The 23,839-nt window shown below is 37.0% G+C and overlaps 1 protein-coding gene across 2 annotated transcripts; it reads right to left on the bottom strand.

Moving 5' to 3' along the window:
• Window positions 1–5,956: 5,956 nt before the first annotated feature.
• LOC143885238 (light-inducible protein CPRF2-like) lies at window positions 5,957–23,324 on the bottom strand. 2 transcript variants are annotated; one of them, XM_077389314.1, is made up of 7 exons: window positions 22,808–23,324; window positions 18,745–18,835; window positions 11,182–11,392; window positions 10,582–10,657; window positions 10,375–10,500; window positions 6,479–6,889; window positions 5,957–6,359 (listed from the first exon to the last, which is right to left on the bottom strand). In XM_077389314.1, exons 1-7 carry the CDS (start codon window positions 23,213–23,215, stop codon window positions 6,042–6,044), a joined length of 1,641 nt encoding a protein of 546 aa, XP_077245429.1. In that variant the 5' UTR covers window positions 23,216–23,324; the 3' UTR covers window positions 5,957–6,041. The 2 variants fall into 2 exon arrangements, with proteins under 2 accessions (XP_077245429.1, XP_077245430.1); XM_077389315.1 differs by having other exon boundaries at window positions 6,118–6,359; window positions 6,433–6,889; window positions 22,808–23,323.
• Window positions 23,325–23,839: the final 515 nt, after the last annotated feature.

The raw sequence follows: 23,839 nt of genomic DNA, 5'->3' as shown, positions 1-23,839 counted from the left end.
CTCCCCACTACAAGAAATATAGGATTTTACGACGGAAATATTTCCGTTCCTATAAAAGAATAATGGCGACAATTATAATTACCTGTTGACTTTTCCTGTGGTGAAAAGGAAATAGTCTAATTATAATGTTTACCCTGTTATCTCTTAGCTTTTGTACTTTAAGCTTTTATGGACTTTTCAAAGCAAACTTGAGTTTCCCTCCTTTCCCTTTGGCCTTTGTGGGGACATTTAGTCCCTTATTGGAAAGTGGAGGAAAGGCTCATGGGTTTATATTGGTTTTCATGTCTCTTAGTTTGTGAATGAGAAGAGGAAGAGTTGGTCAATACGCATGAGTGGACAAGTGGACCCGATGGGCTTTTGGTTATGCCACACATGGTGCCACCCGGGATGGCTCGGCTGGCTGCGCGTTTGGCTCATAGCCTTTCCTCTTTCCCTCTATTTTCTTTTTCTTTTTATTACTAGCCATATTTATTCTCAGGGAACTTCGAAGTTATTAGAAAATAACTTCACCATTCTTGATAAATAACTTCGCCGTTCAAAGTCAAATAACTTCGTCGTTCCTGAGACTTCGAAGTTATCAGAGCAATATTTTGCGTTTTGGATTTGTAACCACCCATTAAGTGCAGTGTTTCTTTTCTTCCTGTTGGGCAACGTTCTAAACGTTACCTAATCATGTCCCTTAATTAAGGGATTAAGGACGTGACTTTTGGATGTCTTTTTAAGACCTCATTTTGGGTTGAGAAAGACAAGCACAAAACAGAAAGTTTCTCTCTAGCTTTTCCTTCTTCAACTTTCTGCTTCCTACTGTTTACAAGTTTTGGGTCGTTTTTTCATCTCTGATTAAGACTGCACAAGCATGATCGCTAAGCATCCGGGTAGCGTGAGCTCACACCCCCTTGGAGCGGAGTTGTTTGTATCCTGGAGACATACGCCAAGTGACCCAATATGCACCGCGCGATTAGTTGTATGTGGGGGAGATACTTGTCTCAAGGACAGCGAAAAAGAAATTCGTATCTCAACTCATTGATAAGTTTCTGTCCCTTTTATTTGGTCACTATTTGTTCTAAAGTTCAGATCTATTGCAATTTTTTCAAATTCAATTTTGCTATATCATCAGATTCATTAATAAGAAAGGTATAATCTGAAATTTCCCCATATTCCTTACCAACATTACCGTCCATATTTGTAATATTCAACAACAGATTGTTTTAACCATCACTAAATCAGTTTTTATGGGAATGATTACTGATCAACTATTGTGGTAGATACTCAAAAAATACATTTAATGTTTTTTTCCTAAAACTTGGTAGTGATGGATGCTGTTTCTATTGTGGTTATTTGGTGACAAAACTTGAAAATCGTTGTGGTTAGCATTTAATTAATTTTTATTTATAATTAGTATATAACTGTACTAATATTTGATAATAACTTGCCGGATCGGTAGATATGTCATGGGTTGAACCACAAAAATGTAAAATCTGTTTTTTTTAAATTAAAGTAATTGGCGGCAAATAAGTTATAATGACTAAATTATTTCATTGCCATAGAGGTTTTTTTTTAATTTTTTAACCTAAAAATATTCGGTGACGGTCCATACCATTGTCATATCTTATAACTAGCGATGGTTATATATCCATCGGCATATTCGTCGCTATAAACCTTTAGCGACGCCTTATATCACGACGGAAATATAATTTTCGCGAAAAATATATAGTGACGGTTTTAAATAAATTGGGGATGGATTTGAGTCGTCGCTAATGGATGTATTTCTTGTAGTGCCCTTTGTTAAAAGGGTTATCCTGGCAAAGAGCGATTACATGGTTGGTTTGGTGCTTCAAATCAAAGTTAGCAAAAATCAATAGACCAGAATTGACTCTAGCACGCCCACACACGAACATTATCAGCCAAATTGATTGGAAGATTGGAAGATAATCCCACAAAGCAAATGATGAATGGTTAAAATTAAAACCCATTGATCTATTCAAAACTAGTGTGATATCAACCTCAACTTACAATCAATATCAAAACCATTTTAGATCATCACACAATCCATACAGATAAACTTAAAATACCAAGCATGCATTCTTCAAATTGACAATGATTGAATTGTATATAAACACCACAATCAAAACAATGAAGTGATCAAGGAAGAATAATAATCATATATACAAATACAAATATGAAAAGCAGAACTGAAGCAAAAGAACAATAAAAAATCATCAGCTACCTTTAAAAAAAAATCCACAGGAAGAAACAAGAAAAGCTCACCTTGTAGGAAGTCTCTAAAAACAGGATCCTTGTGAACTAAAGAAGGTAAAAAAAAAATATCCCCAACAGTGTCAAGAACCAGAACCTTAGCAGGACATATACAATGCATGCTTATGCAAGCTGAAATGACGAAAATAACCTTACAGAGCCTCCAAGGTGCATGCACGTGCCCGTTTCTTACGTTTAAGACAATCTCCAGAGTTAATCTGACAAGTATATTTGGCAATCAAAGGAAGTAGTATTCACTCCCTGGTTTCTTCCCTGGGCCACCCCATCTTGTTTATGTATGACTACTTTTTTACACAACAAGGGGGTGGCCTGGTGAAGAGAATGGGGGGGGGGGGGGATATTTGCCTAATAAATGCTATTCTATCTTTTTATTCTCATTTTGTAACAGTCGTGTTTTATCTTAATATAAGATCTATGCAGAGGCTGGAATGAAGTATATATGCACTAGTGGTGAGCGGAGGCCAGTCATTGCTCAAATTTGGGATCCTCCTAGACATGGTCATTTTGAGTTAAACTATTTTTTTATGACATAGGGTATCCCCACACCAATTTGTAGGGCGGGACTATTCATTTGAGTTAAACTTTGATAGTTCTAGCCTTGGGAACCCAGACCAGGTGGAATAGGTGGACTCCTGCGAAGTCATTATGGTGCGGTGAAATGGGCATTCTCTGGCCCCCATTGGGTTTGCAAATTCCAATGAGTTGGAGATTAGAGCCGTTCATCAAGGTATTAGGATGATTAAGCCCAGCATGCTCGATCGAGTTACGGTGGAAGGTGACTTCCTAAATGTGATAAGTCGGTGAAGGGTAGTCTCTCCCATCCTCTGAGGTTTGCTCACTAGAGAGACAAGATCATGGATCGTGTGGATGGTTACTCTATGTCTGTTCTTCACGCAGAAGCGGAGATTAGAGCGGTTCATCAAGGAATTAGGATCATTAATCCCAATATGCTCAATCGAGTTACGGTGGAAAGCAACTCCCTAAATGCGAGAAATTTGGTCCAATAATCTGTTTGGAGCCCACAATTGGTTGTCACAATCTTAATTGAACAGGGTCTAGACTGTGTCGGCCACGTTTGGTAGCCATGAAAAAGTTTTTTCCATGGAATATTAGTTTATCGAGTGGTGGGAGATAGAGGAGAAGGTGAGAAGTGGGTGAAAAAAACAGGGAAAAGAAAAACTTTTAACTCAAAATAGTGTTATGTTTTCCTTATATTTCAGCCACTTCACACCATCTCCTCACTCATGCCCTCTCACTCTCCCACTCTTACCACTCTCACAACACTTGGTAAACTAATATTCGATGAAAAATAATTTCATGGTTGCCAAACATGACCTTAATATATTGAAATTAATTAAGAGAAATGATATCAGCACTGCAATGTTTTAATAAGATGCGCGAAACGTCTTGTCGTTTAGTATTTAAAGGGCTTGTAAGAAGGCATCTTGTCGTTTAGTATTTAAAGGGCTTGTAATCCTTCTTACAAGCCCTTTAAATACTAAACTACAAGATGCTTTCGCACATCTTATTAAAACATTGCAGTGTTGATATCATTTCCCAACAAATATTTGAAAAGTTCTTATTTTTTTCATCAATTATATAATTAAATATATGGAGTCCAAGATAAGTTTGAGATGCTTAAAAACTACATTCACTCACCTCCACACCCCATGTTTTAAGCTTTTTAAACTCCAGGCCACACCTACACCATAGTTTATCTAAACAATAATTCAGTTATGAATGCACTACAAAAACTCCCCTTTCTCTTTTTCCAAAAATACCCTCCATAAACCATGATTATTTCCATGTGTCCAGCAAAAATGCACTCATCTTCCGAAATAAAAAGTCATATCTTCACTTGACAAGGACAGATGGGGATTTATGTAAGGTTTTGAGGTTTTTAGTAAAAATCATTACAAATATTGATTTTAGACCAAAACAAAGGAAAATTGTTGATAAGATAGAAGGCGGATGATAGGATAGAACTCCATAGGTAATCCTGGTAAGGCTGGGATTGGAGGTCTGACAAGGGATGAAAGGGAAGCAATCATTATGTCCTATTCAAGGCCGGCAAGGGAATGTGAAGCAAACGAGATAGAAGTAAGAGCCCCTCTGTTTGGACGATTTTGATGGGCCTTTGAACATGGCACAAGGCACCTTATTGTGGAAGGAGAATCTACGAATGCAATTAGTAGGGGTCCGTGGAGGATTCAGAGGTTAAGTGCAGAAATATTAGATCTAATACGACTATTGGAGCCCAGGATTGAACGTCGAAGGAGATCGGCTAATGAGGCAGCTGATACGTTAGCAAAAGGAGTACTCAGGACTTGGTTGTTGCTTCTTACACGATCTACTGTTAAAGGTTCAGTAATTGTATTCATTTCGTTTTAGATGTACTGGGCATGGGACATCTTGTGCCTATTTAAACACTAACGAAATTGTCTTTCTTCAGAAAAAAAAAAAAAAAAAAAAAGGATAGAAGGCTGATGAGATCACCCTTGGCCACCTGCGACCAATCATAGCCACTGATCATACTTTGTTCAAGGGATGGGAATGGGCACATCAAAATGACCAAATAACCCTGCCACCAGGGAGTTGACACCCATTCATTTGCAAAGATTTCCTTTAATTTGTATGGAAAATACCCAATTCACAATTGTTAAGACACTGTTTTTGGATTTTGACAATTGGTTTTGAGTCGAAAAATCATTACTGTACTCAAAATTGAACATAGTTTTGAGTCCAATAATCAGTTTTCGACTCAAATCAATTCTAAAAAAAAAACGAAGAGTTCCTAAATAATTGGATCAATGGAGATCAGCCCTGATTCCTCACGATCAATTCTTGCAATTTTTTTATCAATTATTGCAATTGATCAAATTCCCATGAATGGTTGTGATTAATTTCAGAAAAAAGACCAGAATACCCTCAATGTTGTCTAGTCAAGTAATGACATTCTACCTTTTATTAACTGAAAAACCTAATTTACTGTGCTCACAGGAGCTGAGGTCCAGCCACGTCAATTGGGTAAGCTGAAATCATTTGTGTTTAAGCCCGATGTTTAATTGGAAATGAGACCTTATTCTGCACGGATTTATGCCTACCTACATGAGATCTAGTTAATCAAAAACTCATTTTGATTTACAGAGTTAAACATAAAAAGCCAGGTGCAAGAAGGTGTGAGGCATAAATTGCAAGGCAATGCTTGAGAAATAAACCTCATAAATCTTCATATTTTTTAAACAAAAAAATATTTAAAATTATAAAATATTATGAAAAATACAAAAAAAATTTACAAAAAGTCCAAAAATATACATATGCTTCGTTTCTAACAAAATATCTTCGTTCAAACGTAATACATACACTAACAAAATAAAATATAACTACCACTAAAAACCAATAACATATATAAAGAACACAGTTAGAGAGGAGCATTAATGAGTGATTAAGAGAAGAGAAAACAGAAAAGGTAAATTTATGAAACGCTTTTACCCCGAGGCATACACCTCATTGGCATCAAGTTTTTTTTTAACAACTGAAGGCATTTTTGGAACGCCTCGCCTTGAGGCGTAAGCACGAGGCGTATTGCCTCATACGCCTTAGAAAACACTGATAGTCAAATGTAAATCTAATGTCAGGGTCATCCCATCTCAAACATTTAGCAGATGGAAAGAGGATATATAGACAGTATGAGAATCCAAAATTTTAGGAAGCTAAAATTCCCTATGGCATGCACCATTGATATACCTTATGCATGCACTGCCTTACAGTTGGTAGCCTCCCTTTGGAAAACACTTTAGAATAATGAGTTTCAATGCTGTACAATAATGTTCATTTAGATTATGACAAATCTCTGCCACAGTTATATCATTTCGCACTTTAACCACACTGAATGTCAGAAAGAATAAAATGAAGAATACCTTGATAATTACAAACGACACAGATGAAGAATAGACATTGTCTGTAATAATGATTGGTATATTCATATATCCATGCAATAGCTGGGCTTGGAAGGCTGCAAACTGCAATGGTGAATCAAAGAACTGAAGAGCCACCATTTGGAGGCTCCAATAAAATAACTCCTAGTAGCAAAAGGTTCAGGTCAGAAATAAGCAATTAAATAAATTTTCAAAAACATTGAATCAGACTTCTTACACATTTAATCTCGCAGTTTCTGCGATATATTGACAAGTCTTCATACTTGATTTTGTTTGTTACTGCTCTCGATTGAATGGGTGGTTTCTGGGTCCCACCCACCATCCCAGTGGGAAGGGGGTCCACAAGGGCTAGCACCCCCACGAATCCGCTTTTGCAGATGTTCCAAGCTGGCTACTCGCTGCATGGAAGCAGTTCGAGCCATCTTGCCTCCGTCATTGTGTACATCTTCGACTGTGGAGCCAGGGGCAATGTCAGAAACACCGATGTATACTCTCCGATCATTCGTAGGTTGAAAGTAGTGATTGGGTTCATTTTGTACAGGGACGGCAGCATCTGAGTTTGTGTCAGATGGATTTCCAACAAATGGCATGCTTATGGATGACATATCAGACATGTTTGGAAATAAAGGATTCACTCCTGTAACTCTCTTAACTGTATCTTCAGCCATCTTCACCTGAAAACAGTTGAAATGATGTGAAATTGGGAGAATAAAACATAAGATAGTGGAAGTATAAACATAACAATTACATGCATCGAGATAAAAAAAAGAAAAGAATTCCACATATATAATCACATAAAATGCAATTTATATAAGGCCAGAGTTCAAGTATATGATTAAAAGGTGAGTCAAATGGTTGGCCTCGCTGTATGAGAATGATTTGTATTCATCATGCTAGCCTCATGTGCCATGTGCACATACGTGAGGCGATTAGGCTCGTTGATCCTGTAGGCAATCACCAGAGGAGCAAAGTGTACAGTCCTACAAACTGATCATCAATTTGGCATGATCACAGACATTATAGCAGTCAATTGCCATGGGAAGACAATATAACGGTCCGATGACATTCCACATCTACAATGTCTTGACTATGGGATTTGCAAGATGAGATTTAGCTTTACTCCTAAAAGGATTGTCTTAGTGATGAGGATCGTAGGCGCTACTTTAGACAGGGTCAAACCCTGATGCCCAATAAGTGGCATATTTGCCCAATAAGACTTTTAGATATTAGATTTCCATGTTATTTAGATTTAGGAATTTATTTCCATGTTATTTCAATTGTCTATATATATGACGGCAACATGAAATGGACAACTAGTTTTTGGAATAATATTGAGTGAACCCCTTCCTTTTTTCTTCTTCTTCTATTCTTCTTCTCATTCTCTCCTCTTCTTCTTCTCCTCTTTTCTCCTCTTTATTAATTCTCTGTCGAATACCTGGAGCGCCAATAATATGATAATGGATTTGCCTTGGTCCTCAGATGCATTGACTAGTAAATATACCAAGATATATGAAATACAAGGTGACAACCCAAGAGGGGGGGTGAGGGGGGGGGGGGTGAATTGGTTAATTAAAAATTTGAGACATCCTCATTTGAAGATGTTTAAGTCATGGAGCTCATCATGAAGATCCTACAAGTGTCAAGAAGAAGCTTGGAGATGAACTGCCTGGATGACTCCTCATGCACCTCTCAACATGATTAGAAGATTTGAGGAAGTCACAAGAGCCAAGACAAAGTTCAAGATGCTCACTCACAAGATGAAGAAGTCCGAGGAAGTGCAAAGGAGTCAAGACATTCCAAGAAGACTCAATGGTATACATTATTAGAATGTATTTGGAGTCCTCTTGATTTTATGTTTAAATGCACTCTCAAAAGGTTTTTCAAAATGGTTTTCATACTTAACACTTTACATCTTTGAAAACCATCAACACACACCTAGAAATGTGTTTGAAAACCGTGGACTTAAGCCCAAAGACCATAGCCCAAAAGCCCTTGGTTTTTAAAATAAAAAATGGAATTTTACTCAGGGTCGGTCGACCGAGCTATGCCGGGCGACTGGGGGATGCTAACTGGAATTCCAGGGCATCTCGAAATTTATCGGGTCAGTCGATCGGGGTAAGCCGGGCGACTGTGGATACGTTTCTGTTTCAGACAGAAACAATCCAGTATGGTTTGGACAATCGACCTCCATGGGTCCGGTCGACCGCGATAGTATTTTTTAGCTGAATTTTTATTCAAACAGATTGCCCTCGCCGGACGACCGCCATAGGGCCGATCGACCGCGCCGGTATGAAATTTGAAATTCAAATAGAGAGCCCGATAAGGGCGGGCGACCGTCGTGCCTCGGTAGACTGCCGCGGCTTGGAAATATATCCGTTGGGACTTTCGCAGGTTGACTTTTTCAACCCTGTAATTTACAGTTTTACCCCCAAACGGTCATATATCCTAGTGGGCTATATATACACTATCTAAACCTTTCTAAAAAACTTTTTGCAAGATCAAATCCTATCTTCTTGAACCTAAACTTTTATATGAAAGGTTAAACCTCGTTGAACTTGTATTTTTACATTCTATCAAGAGGAACTCCATAGGCTTTACATTTTATCTTCCTTGGAGTGTTTGTGAGCTATTAAAGTTGTAATCAGTCAATCAAGAGGCATTGAGAGTTCTTTCATTTTATTCTTCATTTGTGATTGAGGCTTAATTTATACATATATAATTAGAGTATATATGCATAAAGTAAAACCTTGATCCACAAGCCATGTGTTGTGTTGAGTTGTGTAATGGCGATAACATATCAAATTCCTGTGTATAGCACATCTCAAAGCAACACATTAGTCTGACAATGCTAATCAATTTGCGTTTGCTAGCATCAAAACAAGTAGGTAAGGTGAATGTATATAATTAGAGTATATATGCATAAAGTAAAACCTTGATCCACAAGCCATGTGTTGTGTTGAGTTGTGTAATGGCGATAACATATCAAATTCCTGTGTATAGCACATCTCAAAGCAACACATTAGTCTGACAATGCTAATCAATTTGCGTTTGCTAGCATCAAAACAAGTAGGTAAGGTGAATGATTGAACCCATGGGAACCCTTGGGCTTACAATATACATTCTCTTCACAAAATCCCAAAACGCATTCTCTTAAGTCCAAACTCCGAAGGAGAAGAGACCAATCTAATTCTATCGTACGGCTTCTCAAAAATTGTATGGGAAGTAATTCTCCAAAGAATGCACCCATGAACCAAAATGACTGGCAAAAACATACACTTGATACCAAGAAGTATATAAAGTATTAAAACATCTTGCTACAAATTTTACTGAAGAAATAACAAGAATTTGTACCAAGAAAAAAAAAAGATCATAACCAAGATAGTAAAAAGACTTGTCTGATAATCTGATTTATTTTAGTAAATTATAAGGATTCAACCTAAAAAAGGCAAAGTATTTATAAATATGCAATTTGATGAATTCATAGCATATTCCATTAAAATGAAGGATTTGTCTGTAGTCATTGCAAAAGCCACACTAAAGGATATTATAACCAACCGATAATCAAGAGTTGTCAGAAATATGACGAGTATTTTCATATTTGTTAAGGCACTTTTCAGTTGTTGTCCTTCGATTCTTGCATGAATTATATTTCCCCGGTCGAGTTAAAATGCTGATATTTTCATATTTGTTAAGGCACTTTTTGGTTGTTGTCCTTCAATTCTTGGATGAATTATATTTCCCTGGTCGAGTTAAAATGCTGATATTTTCATATTTTTTAAGGCACTTTTCGGTTGTTGTCCTTCGAATTTTGCATGAATTATCTTTCCCTGATCAACTAAAAATGTTGATATCTGTGAGATCATGCGCACATTAATCTCACCATGTAATCAGATTGCAGAAATAACTCCAAAATTTAGGCATGTAAAAGCAACTCGCATGTCTTTCGTATTTATTTGGAAATTTCATGATTCTCAATTAACTTCATGCATCCTTATGCAGTGTATAATCAGCATTATCGCCACAATATCAACCAAAACGTTTTAACCATGATTTTCAGATGTCAGACCCACCGCGCATGAATGTCAGAGCAATGACAGCACAATTCATCGAAACTAAAGAATATAATTTTGAAATTCATGCTTAAAACATAAAATGTTACCTTAGCTCTCAACGTCTCAACATCTGCTTTCAGAATTCTATTGTCCACAGCAGACTCATTATACTTTTGACTTACATCATTGAGACGCTTTAGTAATGAAGAATTCTCGACTCTCAATTGAGCAACCTTTTAACCATGTCAAAGATATTCATTAGAAAAACATTCCCAAAAAAAAAGGTGCCAATGAAACAAGGCTAAAAGGTAGACCTGGGTCTCAAGCTCACTCAAGTGTGCCTGCTTTCTTCTTCTAGAGCGTCTTGCAGACTCTCTATTTGATAACATCCTGAAGCACATTCAATGGATCAATAGAAAGTAAAAGAAATTGCAAACGAAATCAACATGAACTGGAACCTAAGTCACAAATATCGTTCTCGGGAATTTCTCGGCATGGGAAAATCTCAGGATATATTAAATTTGTTTTATTTTTTTGGGTTTATCAGGAAAAAATCGATAAAAATAAAATTATTAAAAATCATATAAAAATATACAAATTAAGAAAAATACAAATATAGTAAAAATACAGTAAAAATTATCATGGTAAATGAAAATATCGCTTTATTTTTATTTTTAAATTCTCAGGATTATTCCGGGATTTCGTCGTTTTATCAACATGTCATGCTAAATCGCTATATTTTGAAAATATAGGAGATATTTGTGACATAGACTGGAACATGGTATTCCTTAAAAATCATGCATACCCATAATGATGCACTTACTCGTGCATTTTATTATAGACGCCTCTCCTAACTCCATTCAATTAGCCTCGTATATCACATAAAAGAATTAGAAATAAGAACCATTGATTACCTCCTCACGCGTTTAACATCAGTGGGGTCCATATTGTCAGTTGTTTCTGTTTCTCCTTCAGGATCATCATCTTCTGATTCTTCTCTAGATGACCCACTAGCGGCTGGCCTAATTTGAACCCCTGAATTTTTCAGAATATAAGGCAACGCTGGAATGCCCACTGGTCCACCAACAACTTTATCTTGCATCTTGGAGAAGCCACACCCTGATCCTGCATGAGGAACAAACAATATACAGGTAACAGATATGCAATATTCTTCACGTTGTACGAACCAGTATTACATTAGTTCTATTCTAAAATAAGAAATAACAGGGTCAAAAGAGATATGGGGAGTAAATTGTCACATCAATTAGAAAGAAAAGTAAGACATCAATTTCACAGCACAGCATATCTGCATACGTAACCAAAAAGGCACAAGTTAGGATAAAATGCAACAAGTTCCTTCTTCCTTGATATAATGGCCTCCTACAGGACTCACAAACATAGAATCTCCTCTAACGTAATGGCCTATATCCAAGGAAACCAATCAGATCTAGTTAACCAATAATCATTTAACAAATCTACCATATGTGACCTGAAAAAGAAATGGTAATGCCACAATCCCATGCAAAAAGGAACATGCCTCAGCTTAACTTAACTCAACTCAATTCAACTCAAGAAAGCCTTTGTCCCAAACTAGTTGGGGTCGGCTAAATGAATCCTTTAGAAAAATTTCATGAAGAAGGTGAAAGGAATCTACCCGGCTCTAATCCTGGCTCTAGTTGGGTTCTTCTACGCGGATCATTTTCTTCCATTCTAACTATAATCATTAAATCTATGAAAGACCAAACAATCTCAATGAATTGCCATAAAAGAATAGCTGGAGAATGCTCTCGAAACATATCTTTGTGTAGAATCTAACTACCAAAAATAGAACCGTACTCGGACTCTTAGACTACCAATAAGAGCAAGGTACCGGAAGCCCTAACTCAACATTACCCTTCAACACCAATATCCCCTAGGAACCTAACTCTATTTCCCTCACTAATAACGAGATCCAAACACCACTTTAGTTGTTCCATCCACAACCCCAACCTCAATTCCAAGAGTTATCAATTGGGAAACCAACTTCCCCATCCCACAACATGACCACACTTTTTTATTTATGGAAGGAGATTTGTCGTGATTCTGAAAGGGAATCCAAGATTGTTCAAGATTGGGAATACTCTCCGCACGGGTTTCTTAAGCTAAACTTTGACGGCTCTAGCTTGAGGAATCCTGGTCCTTCTGGTTTGGGGGGTGTCCGTAGGGATGACCAAGGATTTGTGAGATGGGCTTTTTCAAGACCTATAGGTGTGGCACTCGAATGATGCTGAGGTTCAAGTGGTTCATCAAGGAATTAAATTCCTTGAAAATGTTGACCTTAAAAAAATCGTGATTGAAGGGGGCCCTCTTAACGTGATTAGAGATGGCTTATGGGTTCCCACTCGTATCTTTGGCGATTTGCTTCTTTCTTTGATGAGATCTAGGATAGAGTGCGCGGAGCTAATTCATCATTATGTCATGTCTGTCAGTCGGCGATAGCCAATAGTGTAGCCAGAGATGGGGTGTCAAGGGCGGAGGTCGAGTGGTTTGATTTCCTCCCCCGTTGATTACCATTTTTATTTTCCTCCTCTTGCCCCATGCGGGAATGTCTCTGTACTTTTTCTATTTATTTCTCTTTATTCCTTGTATAGACCTTCTCGGTCTTTTAAATCTTAGAATGAAATCTATCACCGTTAAAAAAAAAAAAAACCTTTCCACAATCCTCTCTCAACAACTAGAAGCCACTAAACCACATCCACCGTAGAGGTTTATTAATATCTAGCCCATTTCCTCTGCAACTATTATTGTCCATAAAGTCTGAGTAATGCAAATTTCTATCTTAAATGTAGGTGAGAATCCCTAAAGAATACAAAAAAAACTAAAAGAATTCTAGAGATCTAGTCAACCAGTCATTCTTCGTCAATCATGATGGGTGTCACTCCAAGCCTCAAATCTAACCTACGTCAAACTCACTCCTAAATCGCTATGAAGATAAAAGGGAAGCCCAGTGCACGAGGCTCCTGCCATTGCGTGGTCTGGGGAGGGCTAGATGTACGCAACCTTACCCCTGCTTTGCAGAGAGGCTGTTTCGGTGATTGGAACCCGTGACCACCAGGCCACAATGGAGCAACCTTACCGTTGTGCCATAAATCGCTATGAAGATTGTTTCTTGAAATTTTAGAAGGCTGAATGGTTCCAATCAAAAAAGAGTTGTCAGAGATTCAACTGCATTTATAAAGCCTACAAATGTTCTATGGATACCAACAGTAGATTCTGTCGCCCTATAGTCAGTTAATTTGCTTGTTGTTAGGTCAAAGCATCTATTGTTTCCCACCAAAGGTCTCTTTTAGGGAATTTGGATATTGTGGGATCCAAGAATTATTTGTGTAGTGAATATGGCGAATCACTATTTCTCAGTCTATTTACAACGGTATAATATGTTCTCTTGGCACTGTGCAAGGAGTTTGAGATGGAATTTCTATGGCCTGATCGCTCTAGCATTCAATATTCTTTATCAACCCTTCGCGTGTACCGTCTGCCGTAGCTCGTTGGTTTGAAGAGGCATATAAGTGCCTCTTGTAGAAGTCTGACGATGTCTAAAGTTTCTGAAGGTCATCTTTACTCATAATATAACCATTAAAAAAAAAAAATCTTTACTTGTAATATAATTGGCATCTATTGCGAGAGGGATATGTTTACTTGGACTAGTGGCAATGACCTGCTCGACAAAACCCCGGAAAAAATCGTTGCAAGACAAAATCACTAAGGGGAGGGCTGACAAGCCAATCCTATTTTAAGTAGGCTTGGTTGGTTCCTTTTATCCACTAACTAGGAAGAATGCTATCCGGATGCCTACAAGCAGATTCTTCCTTATCTGATCTTTGATTACTCAACAATTTTATTTAACACAGAGGATGACCTTGGAGCCCTGAATGACCAATTGGTGGAAGAACAACCATTTTAAAAGGGAGTCTCAGCATCTGTCCTTTTTGCAAGCTTAAAGCTCTCAACTTGGCTCTTCCAAATGAAAGAAGAAACCTTTAGTAATTTAGCAATTAGGAAAAAATAGAGGGGAAATGATGTTCTGGATAGGAAGGATGAGGATAAGCCTTTTTATCCTTATCAGGGAAAAACTTTAGAGCCTCCTTAAAGAAAATTCACTAAAATCAATGACCAAGAGACGGTCCTTTAGGGATAGAGATCTAGGGCTCTTTAGCTAGAAGTTGGCAATGAGAGGAAGGAAAAAGTCAATCCAGAAATTGACAGTAAATAGTGCTGTCTTCGAATTGAGGAAAGGGTTGGAGGAAGCCATCATCAGGCACTTTGCGATTTTCTCATCTGATTTGCATTACTTTTTCATGGATCTATGGAGATCTTCCTTAAATAACCTGACATGGACTGTCTAGAGGTTTTGATTCTTTAAAGATGAAGTGTGAAGAGCTGTTATCAGCTTAAATATGGAAGAAGTGTAACTATAGAATTGGGTATTATGAAGGTAATGGAAGAAACTTCTTTTGCCATCAAACTCAATGGGCCTTTAATGCCCAGTTTCTTGCTTTGGTTACAAGGTGATTAAACCAATTAGCCTGATTGATGGGATCTGTAAGATAATATTTGAAGTCCAACAATGCCCGAGAAATTAAAAGGTGATGTCTACTTTTGTAGCGCTGAACAAAAGATGTTTTGTGGCAGGGAAGCAAATCCTTGATAGCATTGTTTCCGCAAATGAAATAATTGATTCGGTAAATGAAAACAAGGCAAATGTTTCCATCAACTAATAACTGGATAATCACGAAGGTCTGTGCGTAGTCCATGAAAGCCATATACATTGCATTACATGAATTAACCAATGACTGGATTTCTATTTAGTGCATATTTGGCATTTTATATACTCTCGTAGCATTAAAGATACAAGAAAAGAACCAAAGAATTAGAGAAAGAGGGTGGAAAGGGAACCCATGTCTCATAAAATTGGGGACACTCATATTTCTTCTTTTAAGTTATGATGGAGCCAATTATCTCTTACTTCATTAACAAGTTGTAAATTCAGTGATGCCTGAATAAAAGAGGCCAACTTCACTATTGATGCTCTGTTTGCCACACACGTCACGCATTGTCATGGTTTTAAATTTCGACCGAAACATTTCGTTTTGGCCTAAGTATTTCAGTTTCTGCTGCTAACAAAATGAAATTCACTTGGATTCGAAAAATTACCATATTTTGCCCGAAATTTCGGCCTGAAATTTCAGTCAAAATATGCGAAACATCTAACTTTTTAGATTAAAAAAAACAAAGTTTCTGACAAAAATAAACTCCACTTACAGAAAGAGAGAATAACAACGAGATTCCTTTAAGATATTTCTAAAAAACGACAAAAAAAAAAGAAGAAAAACCAGTAGTGAAGAATCTTACCTTAATTTCCTCCATATATTTCGTACCGAGAAATAGGTGAAGAAGGTGGACCATGAGAAAAAATGTATGGTGGGTCATAGGTGATGTGGGCATCTCCCACATCTAGGCAAAATAAAAATTCAAACAATCCAAATAAAATACTAATAAAAGAAAATAACATGTATCCAATAGTCCAATGGATAAAACATAAATTTAACGGCTGCTTAGACAACTAAATCACATCAAGTTTCTAGCAAGTCTACCTTCTATGACTATTCTTCCCAGAATAGTCACATTTCAACTAATCTCTCTCATTAGAGACTCTCCTCCGGTCATCAAGTATCACGGTTCTTCCCCATTTTTCATCTCTCTGGAATGCAGATGCTAGAGCTGACCTCTCCTGAATAGCAGGACACCTTGTCTACTACCTTCCCCTTGAACATATGCAAATGCTGGTCCTAATGTGGGAAGAGGATCACGGCTCAAGATGTGAGTGCAAACTTGATCGTACTCAAGGCTAAGTCCTGAAAAGAAATCAAAGACACTCCTGGTCCACCATCTTTTTAAACATATGCGTATCTCCAGAACAATCTGCTCCTTCCCAAGATTCTGTAATGTAGCACGGCATGAAGCCAAAGTTGCATGCATCTCCCTGATTGATTTCATGGATCTTCATCTTTAACTCAAACACATGTACGCCATTCCCTACTTTCGAGTAGGTATGGGAAACAACATTCCACATTTCCTTTGTTGTTCAAAGAAAGTGATATCCGTTACTTATCTAAGGTTGCATACGATGTAAGAACCAAGACATGGTAGTTGAATTTTCAGCATCCTACTTATTATAATTGGGATCCCGAACAGCAGGTTCATAAACATTTCCATTAAAAAACCCAATGTATCTTTACCCTTGATGAGCAATAGGACAGATCCTTGACCAGGCAAGATAATTATTACCACTTAGCTTCACAATTGTGATTTGTAACGAGGAATTATCATTCTAGGCACTAACATGACCCACTTCACCACTCGAGTCATTCAAAACCTAACTAACCTCCAACATCTTTCCTAGGCAAGTCGTATGAACAAAAAGTAATCACAACCTAAAAAAATTCCAATCAAACTCCATGGGACTGTTGGAATTTGGATTTTCATAGAGGAAATTAAAAAAAAAAAGGTCAAATCCAAAAAACGCACTCTGCTGAACCCCCTTAGTCCTTAGTATGACGAAATATTGTCTAACATCCTCTAAATCAATTCCAACTCAACTCAACAAAGCCTTTGTCCCAAACTAGTTGAGGTCGGCTAAATGAATCCTTTAGAAACATTTCATGAAGAATGTGAAAGGAATCTATCCGGTTCTAATCCTGGCTCTAGTTGGGTTCTTCTATGTGGATCATTTTCTTCCATTCTATCCTATGCAGGGTCATGTTCTCTGTTATGTTCCTAGCTATCAAGTCTTTCCTCACTGTTTCTACCCAAGTAGTTTTTGTCTGCCCCTAGCTCTTTTTACTCCATCAATTTGGCACGAGTCGCCTCTTCTCACCGGAGCCCTCTAAATCAATTTCAAACTAAAAAAAAAAAATTCATATCTGGTTGTTCCGCATTAAAAGTCATTTTGAGCCTTTTGATCAAACAACTCCTAGTCTGCTCTACATCTTAAACTAAAGCCATAGACCTAAATATTTCCAAAAACTGGTAGAATAACAAAAAAAGCCATCAAAATTCAAAAGTCTTCGAAAATTTCTGAAAAAAAAAAAAAAAAAAAAAAAAAAAAACTAATGAGGGAGATAGGGCGATTCAAAACATATGGATTGTCACCCCAGTCCATACAGCCAGTAAGGTTTCGCAGAATCCACATGGATTCTTACAATCATGATCCCCCCACCCCCCACCGGGTGTCTTTTGCTCTCTCTATCTCATTGTATTTATAGGGAAGTGATATTTACGCCCCTTTTTATTACTCGGGATACCCAATGTCAGTGTATCAATGACTAAAGGGGGACTAATGTACTTTACGTCAGAAAAATCCAGTGGGTTTGATTGCCACGTACACTGGCACTGGGTGTCCCTGGTGATCAAAAGGGGCGTAAATATCACTTCTCTATTTATATTATATTCACATAAAGTCGAATTACAAAGATACCTTTACTCACTAAATAGACTGTATAGAACATAATCAATGGATAATTGATTGCATACGCTATACTCATGGTAAATTATGATACTTATATTTAATAGCGGACTTGATTAAAAATTAACAATTATATACTGATATTTACACTTGACAATGTTAAGTATTAATTATATGAGGAATGCTGAATTCACAAGCGCCCTTGCAAATAAATGGGCAAAGGGCGCCCCTATTGGTCAAATCCCATTTAAGATGGCACAAAAAATTAATATTATAACTGTCTTAAATGGGATTAGGGTCACCCTTTGCCCCTTTATTTGCAAGGGCGCCTGTGAATCTAGCATTCCTCTAATTATATAGTACCATTTCAAAAGAAAAAAAAAAGTATTAATTATATATTATATAAATTGAATAAGTTGTAAAACAAGTTAAAACTCTAAACACAAGTATCATTTAACATATAGTTAAATTAATAAAGAAACAGATGTATCATACATACTTGGATTTCAAATACTAAGAAAACCACTCGATTCTGAACGGTTGTGATTTATTCCAATTTTTTATGATTTACTAGGATTTTTGTTATTCTTTTCAGATTTTTTTTGTGGAGTTTCCTGCATATCATCTGATATTGTATTGCATACTGATGACACATAATGGATTCTACCTTATCCGAAACACCTCGAAAAAAAACCCGAGACTTTAAAGTTTAAACCTTTCGTATCAAGTGTCTACAAGTACATGTACAACACAGCAAGCCTCCACTTTTAATCTCTATTTTAGGGAACAGAGTGAAAAAGCAATGTCACGGCAGTGCCGGGGTAGTAAACAGCAATTATGCATTGGACACAGCAATAGAGACTTTTTTTTCCATAATACAATTTTCAATAATTGTTAATCTTAAGTTTAGTCAAACAATTCATCAAATATTCATAAGTAGAGGTAAAGTGGGTGTGAAAATGTAGACATTTACCAAGAGCTTGAGATCCCAACTGTGAAGTTTCAGAAGCCGGCAACTCACCACCAGCTACAGGAGCAGAATCTTGAGGTTTCAAATTAGATGCCTGTTGAACGTTGACATGAGTAAAACACAATCAGTGCAACTGCATAGCCATGCATACTTGTTTAGTGGATATTTCGAATGCCTAGAAACATAGATAGATTTTGCATTGTTTTTGCAGTGAAAAAAAATACTTATGATTTAGTTGACACTTTGAATTTATTGCTGACACAGGTGTCCTGCCTTGTCCGACACGACACGCGTGTCCACATGTGTCGACACACCTTTGGACACTTTTAAATGTATTGCTACGAGTGTTAAAGTTAATGTGAGCATGTGGACACATATTTGTGTAATAATCAATAATTTTGCGTATGTACGTGTCACTGTTTCTAGATTTTTAGATGCTGCCATGTCAGACAACTCATATCCATGTCGAAACTCGACACATGACATATAAACAGATTATGATTATATGTACTTTCTATGTTAGTCGTATCCCCGTTTCTAAATTTTGGGGGTTTGCAATGTCCGACATTACGTGCCAGTGATCGACACGCGACATTTGTGTCAGTGTCCACAAATCATAGGCGCAAATGTATGTACGTGTGTGCATGCATTCGTAGGAGCCAAAAGTATGATGCTTTATGACAAAATTACTACCCTTTTAAAAAAACAAGTATGAGCATACATGGATTTAACAACGTGAAATTAACTTGACTCACCCAGCAAGCTAACATGAATAAGGATAGCACATATAAATCATTTGGTAGCAAGAAATAACATTTTAACATGCAAAGGAACAAGTCATATTAGCTTGAAAGGAGAAATTGGAAACACTCAAAGAAGTGACTCATGCAGACAAGCCATGACAATTTTGACACAGTAAAAGTCAATTCAGTAATGTACTGAAATTCAAGAATATGGAAAAGAAATTAATTTGAAACTACTACTGTTCTTTTGGCTCTGATGCAGAATCTTGAGGTTTCAACCTTGGTCGTATCAAATTAAGTTAAGAAAATAAAAAATGGATAGAGAAAAGATACTCGTGTTGTATCAATCTTTAACTTTAAAATAATAATTTGAAACTACTACTGTTTATATTACAAGAAATAAAATAAATATTATAAAAGGGATTTGCTAGGGACCATCGCATAAGGCATTTATTGGAACGACTGTTGCATGAGAGAGCAGCCACATAGGCTCACTTGACGACAGATTTTGTCATTATTAATGAGGTGGCTGCTCTCTCACGCAACAGCTATTCTGCGAAATGCCTTTTGCGATGGTCGCTAACAAATCCCATTATAAAATTACAACAACAGTCATTAATTTATTGTAGAAAGATAGAAATATAACCCAAAAACAGGAGAGCGAGCAAACACAATAAAGATAAAGGAATAATAAAAAATTCCACCCATGATAAAAAAAAGCAGCAGCAGCAACATATATAATGCACAGACGTCACTCAAAGAATTCTTTTCAGGAAGTTGACTTCCTAAGTCCTATACATCCACTTTCATCATTATTATATCCAAGGATCAACCAAAGGTATGCCTGACTATCGTCCTATAAGCCTAACTTCAGGTATACGATTATGTATAAGATGAAAGCTAACCGCTAGGTTGTTGTTCTTCAAAATGTTATATCACCAGAACAAAGTTCGTTTTTCAAAGGCAGAAACATAATAGATAAGATCTCTATTTTGTAAGAAAAGATTCAAACCATTGATAGAAAGCTATATGGGGGCAATGTGATATTTAAGCTCGATATAGCTAAAGCCTATGATTAAGTGAGATGGGATTTCCTTCTGGCAGTCTTGGCAAAACTTGGTTTTGGGAGATCCTTTGTTCAGTTGAGAAAGAACGTCATATCATTTGATGGTTCTCAATCTACAAAAATAGTGAACCTAGGGGCTTCTTTAAGTCAACCAGAGGTCTTCATCAAGGTGATCCATTACCTCCTTGTTACCATTGCAAAGAAAGTATTGAGCAAGGGCTTAAAAAGATATGCCTATATAGTAAGAGTGACTATTATATGTGCCTCCGAGTATGCATCCCTGTATCTTACTGCCTATTTACTGATGACGCCATTATTTTTTATAATGGAAAGAAGCGATCAGACGATATTTGATAATATAATGAAGTTCATATGATATTTGATAATATAATGAAGTTCCTGGCTTCATATGGCATCATATGAATCAGCTTCTAGGCAACTCATAAATAAGGAGAAGAGCTGCTTCTCACGCTAATATAGAGCAAATTTGGCCAGGAGGCGAAGTTTTAAATAAGGTTACAGGATTCCCCTTCAAACAACTTCCTATGGAATATTTAGGGCATAGGAGTACCTTAATACAAGGGCCTCTTGATTGATTGAATATTGTTAGATTTCTTTCCTATTTGAATTGCATGGATCCCTGCTCTCCTTGTAAGTTAGCATCTATGATTTGGCCGACACTTAGAATTTATTGTTGACACACGTGTCGTGTCGTGTCCGACACAACATCCGTGTCCACACATGCTGACACTCTTTTCGACACTTTTAAATGTCTACTAGAAGTGTCGGTAACTTTATATGTATGTACAAATATGGGCGTGCCACTATTTCTAGATTTTTAGGGGTTGCCATATCAGGCACCCCATATCCTCATCGAAACTCGGCACACAAATATATATCCACAAATCAAGATTATATATACTTTCTATTTTAGCCGTGCCCCTGTTTTTAAATTTTGGGTGTTTGCTGTGTCCAACGCTCCGTGTCCGTGTCGACACGCGACACTCGTGTCCATGTCTACAAATCATAGTTTAGCATCAATTTAGATTTGGGGCGGATTTCCAATTTATTGGATTTTTCATTAATCTTCCAAACCCTATGAACCAATGATCAGGTACCTTATCTTCTTACTATTAAGAAACAATCCTCTTAATTTTGCAAAGAGCCAACCCATGGATCATCCATGAACATTCTAGGCAGTCTTACTTTTGATATTGGTGCCCCCAAAAAGTCTAAAATTGTCCTCTTGGATTCCATCTAGTTCACATCTAATCATCACATCAGTCCCAGAGCAATATGAATTTGTTTTCTTCCCTATTGGTTGTGCATCAGTTTTGGTATCAGAGCTAATGGAAAACAAGAAGATGCACAATAAGAATAGCAAAAAAAAAGTTAAAATAGAATAAATGAAACAAAAATCCTGAAAAGAAGCATCAGAAAACATGAAGCAAAGTCGTAACTCGAACAAATATCCATCCAAATAATAACAAATTGATAGAACACAGTTCTATCAGAAAAGGGAAGAAGATGATAGGGAAAACGGAAAGAATGAGTTAATTCGAGGAAACTCAGGCCTCCAATGAGTTAATTCGAGGAAACTCGGTCTCCAATACGCTAACTGCACTAAATTTGATTATTCCTTTCTGAATAGCCATACGGCATCTACATTATATAGAAATTAGGGGAAACAAAATAAGTCAGCAATAAAGGAAAAAAGAAAATAAGGAAACCTAATATAAGATAGCAATAACATAAATAAAAAAAGCATTTAATAAGAAAATTTATTTCCAACACAAATAAGATTAACAAGATAAGAAAATAAGATCAACCCACGTGATTAATCCTATTTGTGATTAACAAATAAGATTAACATGATAACATCTCCCAAACAGGATCCTGTCTAACAAGATTCTAATAACTTGCCATCTGGATACTTGGATTTTACAAGCTAAAACCTAGATTTTTAAGCAAAAATCTGGATTTAACCACCTTATTTACGCATCCAAAATCCAGCTTCTAGGATATAAAATCTAGGTTTTAGCTTGTAAAATCCAAGTACAACTCCAAAGTCAAAACCCATTAAAAAAAACCATTCCAGACCCTAAAAAAATCACAAATCTATCAAAACAATGCAGAATCAATTGCAAACTCCTAACTTGAACAAAACCCATTACACAAAACCACGTTAAACCCTAAAAAAAATTCACAAAACCATCCAAAAAACACAGAATCAATTCAAAAAAACAAAAACCCATACCCGGGTCAATGCAACAGCGGCGCATGCGAGATTAAGACGTTGCTTAAGCAATTCCTGATATTCATCAGAATCAATGGGAACATCACGAGAAGGAGGAGGAGGAGGACGAGGAGGAGGAGGAGGAGGAGGAGGATCCTTTATCTCTATAACTTCTTCTTCATCACCACCAGAAAAACCTTCTTTTCTTAAAAAATTAGTAGTAGAAGAAGAAACTAATGTGGAACCCAAATTAGAAGAAGAAGAAGAAGAAGAAACTAAAGAGGGATTCACGATTACTGAAGCTTCTTGGAGAAATCTTTGAAAAGCCCATTCAGATGAACTGCGATTCATCTTTGATTCTTCGTTTTCCGATGAATTTACCGCCCAAAATTGGCCGGATATTTCCTCCACCGAAAATACCCTATCCATTTTTCTTCTTTCTATTTTTCTCCCTCTCTCTCTCTCTCTCTCTCTCTCTCTCTTTTGATTTTTTTTTTTTTGGCCTTTTCTTGACTCGGCACTGAATATTGGAGCCTTTTCTGGCTCTTTTTCTGGCTTTATAGGTGGCGATTTTTCATACAGGACAGATGGGGTGGGGCCCACCCAAAAGAGAAAAAAGGACATAGATAGTTATTAGTATTTCTCAAAAAGTACTATACGGGCCCACCATAGAATGATCCAAACCGTCCATATGATGGGCTTAAGTGAACATAAGTTGTGCCCCCAAAATCATTTCCACAGGATGATAAAGTTTCCATAACATGCAGTTCCTCCGTAGATCGGAGGGATGGGATCATCTAATGGAGATGATTTTTTTGGGAACAATCTGTGGCCCATCAAATGGACGGTTTAGATAATCTTATAATGTAAGCCGTACAATACTTTGGACTATATAGGCCTGCACCATATAAAAGTCTCGGGTTTATACTGGTGGCGGTTTTACTGGTTTAGGAGAATGTTCATAAAGGCCAGATAGGTAGGACCCACCCAAAAGAAAAACAAAAACTCGGGCCAATCACCTGACGTCTATTTCTTCACAACTTCTTATGTCTC

The sequence above is a fragment of the Tasmannia lanceolata genome, unplaced genomic scaffold, assembly GCF_043159265.1.
Source record: "Tasmannia lanceolata isolate RefF3 unplaced genomic scaffold, GAP_Taslan_0.1 ptg000008l, whole genome shotgun sequence".
NCBI lineage: Eukaryota > Viridiplantae > Streptophyta > Magnoliopsida > Canellales > Winteraceae > Tasmannia > Tasmannia lanceolata.
This window is presented reverse-complemented; position numbering and strand designations above follow the sequence as displayed.

Bases quoted from the DNA above. Each gene is read 5' to 3' on its own strand.
- LOC143885238 (XM_077389314.1), bottom strand. From the start codon at position 23,215: ATGGATAGGGTATTTTCGGTGGAGGAAATATCCGGCCAATTTTGGGCG. The intron at 10,658-11,181 runs GTAATCAATGGT...AATGTGCTTCAG, and splicing joins GATGTTAAACGCGTGAGGAG to GATGTTATCAAATAGAGAGT. The intron at 6,890-10,374 runs GTAACATTTTAT...AACTGTTTTCAG, and splicing joins TTGAGACGTTGAGAGCTAAG to GTGAAGATGGCTGAAGATAC.